At 39.3% G+C, this 6,000-nt stretch overlaps 1 protein-coding gene across 1 annotated transcript in view; it reads left to right on the top strand.

Annotated features, from left to right (window-relative positions):
- Positions 1–3,449: 3,449 nt before the first annotated feature.
- Positions 3,450–6,000, top strand: part of Smp_194600 (mitochondrial carrier protein-related) — a gene marked incomplete at both ends in the record, with an annotated part of 35,184 nt that continues 32,633 nt past the window's right edge. The window contains one exon of the mRNA XM_018799531.1: positions 3,450–3,678. Within this exon, the coding sequence (XP_018646581.1) occupies positions 3,450–3,678 (229 nt within the window). The remainder of the gene's footprint in view (positions 3,679–6,000) is intronic.

The following is a 6,000-nucleotide window of genomic DNA, read 5'->3' as shown; positions in this document are numbered from 1 at the left end:
AATATCTGTTAACTTAAGGGATTTATTTACCTCTACTAGTATAAAGAGGTTAGGAAGATATGATATTGATATGTCATACTGATCACTGTTTCACACACTCTGACAATTAACGGACTTATTTTAGTACCGATTTATACTTAGGGAAGATATCTATTTGGGATAGAATACTAAGGAGCTAGCACTGAAATGCGCTTAAATGTTTTCATGATCTGAATCACTAAATTGAGGAACTGTTTACTAGAGGTGATAGTGACGGCACTTTGCGCAAGATCTTCCGAATTAGCGCCTGATATTAACTTCGATTTAGTAGGTACTGAGGAAGAAGTTACTATCCTACTATTTTTTAGTAATAACTACCTCACTTTAGCTCATCTTCAAGAAGAAGATAACAAAATCCATACGTTTCCGGTATCGAGAATGGTCTCTTATTATCCGGATTCAGATCGGAAGAAACATATGGTTAGCTAATTCTCACAAACAAAATTTGAAGTTTCAGTGTTCCAAACTTGCGCGCGTTCGTATCATTGGTTGTTGGCGTGTTTATGAACTATGACAGGGTGGGTTTCCCTATTTAAAGGATGGGTTGTTTCACTGTTACAAGTAGTTTATAACTCAGCAATTTGTATAAAAAGAGTTCTGGTACATTTTTTTGATGAACTTTCTATAAGTGTATGTGGAGTTACTGGGAATTAGTTCGTAATCCCATTTTAAATGAATGGATGATTTAGGTAGTAGTGGTTTTTTTGTTTGATAAGGTAGAATTCGAGATAATATTTAGTATTTATTCAATCAATACATCTCCATTTCTTTCATGGATGTACTGACCAGATGATATATAGACTCCTGAATGTTGGCCTTCAAGTGTTGTATTTATGTACATAAGTACATTCTAATTTGGTGATTCCAGTGACTTGGTTTTCCTAACTATCCGGCCAATAACTTTCGGCCACCAAACTACCTACCATTTACTTCATTTCGACGTGATACTCGGTAAATTTGGTGTCAGATTATGTTGTTATGGCACGTTTCTCAATTATTTGATCGTTTTTGTTTATTTATTCGAACACATGAGTATTGGTATAAAAGGACACCAAATACATATGCGCCACACAGTTACGATGAGAATGTGAAGAGGTAGAGAATGTATATGGCGTATAAGCAAAAGGAGAACAATAACGAACAGAAATTAGTGTGAGTGAAGTAATAATAATGGGAGACGCAGTACAGTTAGCAAAAGTACAACCAGAAAGAACTCTTCCAGTTAGAGGCAACGTTCATTTTCTTGTGAAGAAAGTAAAAGTAATTTATAGCAGGATCTCCACTGACTTCTGTTCTGAGCCATGTCGGATAGCATCCCAAGCTGTGTTGCACCATCTCTAGGACCCCAACCAGGGAGTCTTAAAGGACCAACAGAAGCCAGTCTTATGTAGCTTTCTTTCATACCGTGTGATACACCGACCACCGCCTTTTCCAACCAATCCCAGAGTCGGCAAATAATGCACGACATGGAATTCTCTGGGGCGACATTTGTAGAACATGTCCAAGTCACAGAAGTAGATGTTTCAAGATAGTGACACCAGTTGAATTGTCGTCTCTGCGCCCGAACACACGATGCCGAACCTTTGCATTACTAACATAGTGTTGTCACTGGATGTCAGCAAACCTTTGGAGACAACGATGATTAAGCGCAGAGAGTCGTCTGACATCCTCAACTAGGAAAGCCAGGTTTCACAAGCATAGAGCAAAACTGCTCTCACCAACGCGTTGTAGATCCGACCTTTTACAGCCAGACTAACGTCACACAGGCGCCAAACATGGCTCAGATTAGTATAAGCCGCTCTGGCTTTCATTATACGTGAATTGATCTCATCACTCACGTCACCACCAGCACATATGCAGCTACCCAGATACACGAACATCTCAGCCACTACCATCCACTCACTATTCAGGATGAGTGCAGGATCAGGGTCCTCTCAGTCCTGTAGAAGTACGTCAAAGGTGCGAAGCACATACCATACCTGCGGACACTAATTGCCAACTGATTAAGTGCGGATTGCATGACTTGGGTATCGTCGCACAGTAAGACAACATACTCGACGTCGAAGTCTTTCTCCAGCCAACATATACTGCTATTACCAACATCCATCGAAGGTGCTTCCAGAAAGTCATCGATAGCAAAGTTGAAGAGGAATGGTGAAATCGGGCAGCCCTATCTAACTCCACTGCTCCAGTGGAACAATGGAGGGAGGTGGTTGTATGCCATCACTCTGCGTGGTGTTTGTATATAGGGCTTTTAAGATGTTAATAAACTTCTCAGGCACACCTTCAATAGGAAATCTCAGAAAACAGTCCTGCCCAACAAATCGAAGGTAGCCCCAATGTCTGAAGTAATAGTTTGGTTCTTTGTTTAGTCTCATGTCTGACACCGCTTATAATCAACATAGAGCGTCACGGCAAGTAGCCACGTGGTTATCCCGAAGTAACACAATTTGATGTCATCTCTACAAATGCACTCTTCCAAATCTGTTAATATTCCCACTTTTCGGTTCCAGAAATAAAATAGATGACGTGTTAGAAGCACAAGACAAAAAGTAGAGCTAACAGGCCAAATGGTTTTGTTGTGCCGAGTTTGCTTTTAAAATAGGTATCGTCGACCAACTTGTAAACTGTGATAAGATTTGGGTTCGTAGGATACTTGATGTGATATTGCATCAATGAAATCGCATCTAAAGTAGCTAGATGTTTAATATACGGATCATTATGTCAATTGTTGTACGTTGGGTCTCTTGATGTGACTATTTTGGTGTTTCAATGTAAGTCCTAACTAGACAGTAAAATTACACCTGATTATTCTTTGCTTATACGTAATGTGTTCGACTCATTTATCAGTTAAAACACTTACTGACGGTTTGTACACTTATAAAGCACTATTATGTCACAATTTCTCATATTATTGGCTACAATACGTACCTGTTGGTTTCAAACTTATGTTACCTATCTTTTCGAAACAGTATGTGTTTGTTAACATTAGAAATATGTTTTATGCAACTCACAAACCTCATTATAACAAATAAATACCGGAACTAACAAGTCTTCGCTGCCTCTCAAAGTGAGACTGATTACGTGTCAGTAGCATTTCTATTAAAGTCTAAGGTTAATTTGAAGACCGAGAAATAAACTACAGGAAGTGAGACTAAATGTTAGATTAGGAACGCCTCTCTCAGTAGACTTGAGTATACAACGCTGAAAAGTTCTAGGTCTTTTTGGACCACATTGTAGCTCAATAACTACCGGGTATTTTAGTTATAAATTTTAGCGAGTCTGTCTCTAGACATTATCTAATACTCACTTATCGTTTTGTTTAGTTTTTCAGTTAACAATCTTGAACCATCACGAATGTTCTCCCTTTTGACGATATATTATTTTATTAATAATGGTAGAACTAATTGATGCGTTGTAAGGAAGGACCTTGGGCCGTACTATCCGAATTTCAAATGAAATCTGTAGATGTTTTGGTTAAACCATCTACTGAACCATTGCTTCCACCGAATTTGGCTGGGTTTGTGTGTGGTGGTATTTCGGGAACAGTTTCTCGAACAGTTACGGCGCCTATGGATCGTTTAAAAGTCCTCAGGCAAATGGAAATTCCAGAAATCGTAGGTAAAAACATGGTTTCAAGTGAGTGTTAATAGTTTTAAATATATTTCACACTTCGTGAATTTTGTCATTTCAAAGTCTTTAAAATCCTTTTATTATTCTTTATTAATAGTGGTCTGTGTCGTACCAGTTTTTACATGTTCCTACATACAGTATATTAGTTGAAAAAACCATTGTTTTTGGTTGTCATTTATGGTGTAAACGGTTGTTATGTGTTCTGAAGATATTTGACAATTACCTGTCTGTCTAAAGCTTCATCTATTAGACTGATATCTAAGATCATTAATCATTGATCCAATTGACTTCGATGGAGTCAATGAAAGTTTTAGGAATATTAACCTTGACTTCCACATTATGGAAATGACTTTCATTAATTACATATTCCCTTGTTTCTACGTATCCGCCTTTGATCCGCTTGTGTTTGACCGATCCATCCTTTTTATATGCCGTCAAGTTATTTAGTTCTCACAACTTGCGCACTATCATGCCGAATTATTTCATCACTTACAAAGTCTGTTGAGGGTGCTCTAACTCTTATGTAACTTGTAAGATTTGTTCTGCACAATTTCGAGCTTGGTACTTTTCTCACTAATCCTCGGATGTTATATGGTCACCATTTTTACTTCAGTCAGTCACAACGTAGAACTTCGTACGTACGTACATCAGTTCGAGTTGCCATACCACATTAGCACAGAGATGGAGTTGTCGATTCAAATCCCATAGTGGTAGAAGTAGTAAGAGTATAAGCATTAATGTGAAAGATTAGGGTTTGAAGAAGTTATTGAAGGAGTATAATCCAACGAAATAAATTTGGAGAGAGAAAAAAGATAGAGACATAAGGAATTCAGAAGATTAGAATTTGGTAAAACACAAAGAGTGGATTCACCTTCGCCATTGCAAACGATTTTGAGCCATGTCATTCAAGGTTTCTAACCATCGATTGCTATCATCTCGCGAATCCCAACCAGGTAGTCTACACCTATCAACATGATTCAGTCTACTTGTCAGTGACTTCATGGATTTGTGCCACGTTTTGGTCTGGCCGCCCTTAACTTTCTTCCAACCTACTACACCATAAAACATTGTATGTCGGGGCAGTCAGTGGTTAAGCATACGTAACACATGTCCCAGCCATCTCAACTGATGAAGTTTCACTACTTCATCAATGGATTTTCCATCCTTATCTAATACCCGTTTCCTAACAACTGCATTACTTGGTGGTTTCAGGATATACGAGCAATGCTTCGAAGACACCTATGATCGAATACTAGCAGCCTGCGAATATCCTCTACTCTTATCGGCCATGTTTCACTGCCATAAAGTAGGACAAAACAAAATGCTGCTCAGTAAACCCGTTCTTTGGTTGGTAGATTGATATCTCGCCTACGCCATAAATGACGCAAGTTAGCAAAAGCTAGACGAGCCTTCTGTATCCGTGCTGAGATTTCGTCACACACCAGACCACAGGGGCTGATGAGATTCCCAAGAGAAGTGAAGCGGTCAACACGCTCAACTACTTCACTTCCTATCATTAGTTCAGGTGCCGAAGCAACCCAATCCTGAAGTAACATTTTGCACTTTGAGGGAGAGAATCGCATCCCGAACATGCCTGCATTGTTGCTTATAGTGGTCAGAAGACTCTGCATTTTGTAAGCGTCTTCACCAAATAAAACTATGTCATCGGAGTATCCTAAGTCAACAAGTGAGTCTCCTGGTGAAAGTTCAACTTCTCTAAATTTGGATAAGGAAAGTGTTATTCCTAAAAGCACGTCTACGATGAAGCTAAACAAGAATGGAGAGAGTGGACAACCCTGACGAACACCACTTGAGGTAATCAATTGTGATGACAATTCGCCATAAGCTCTAACTCGACCAGTTGTGTTCGAGTAGATAACCTTTATAAGCTTAATGTACTTCTTTGGTACTCCTTTCAGTGACAAACACTGCCACAGAACCTCACGATCAACAGAGTTAAATGCCGCCTTATAAGATCGAGGAATACTACGATTGTGGGGCGTCTGAATGTGTGTCTGTGTTCTAGGACCTGACGTAGAGTGAATATCTGGTCTATACAACCACGTCCAGGTCGGAAACCAGCCTGGTTTTTCCTAGTCTGCTCTTCACGAGCTTTGGTTAGACGTCCAAGTATTATTGAAGCTAATATTTTAGACACTATTAGTCAAACTGATCCCTCTGTGATTGTCACAAGAGAACTTTTGTCCTTTCTTATAGACTGGCACAATCAGTGATTGGGACCGGTGAGATGGGATTACGTCCAGTTCCCAGATTATACCTAAGACCTCAGTCAATCTCGTTGCTAGTACTGGACCGCCATCCTTAAAA

Source organism: Schistosoma mansoni, assembly GCF_000237925.1.
Source record: "Schistosoma mansoni, WGS project CABG00000000 data, supercontig 0144, strain Puerto Rico, whole genome shotgun sequence".
Classification (NCBI taxonomy): domain Eukaryota; kingdom Metazoa; phylum Platyhelminthes; class Trematoda; order Strigeidida; family Schistosomatidae; genus Schistosoma; species Schistosoma mansoni.
The sequence above is the reverse complement of the archived record's forward strand: the minus strand, read 5'-3'. Positions and strand labels throughout refer to the sequence as shown.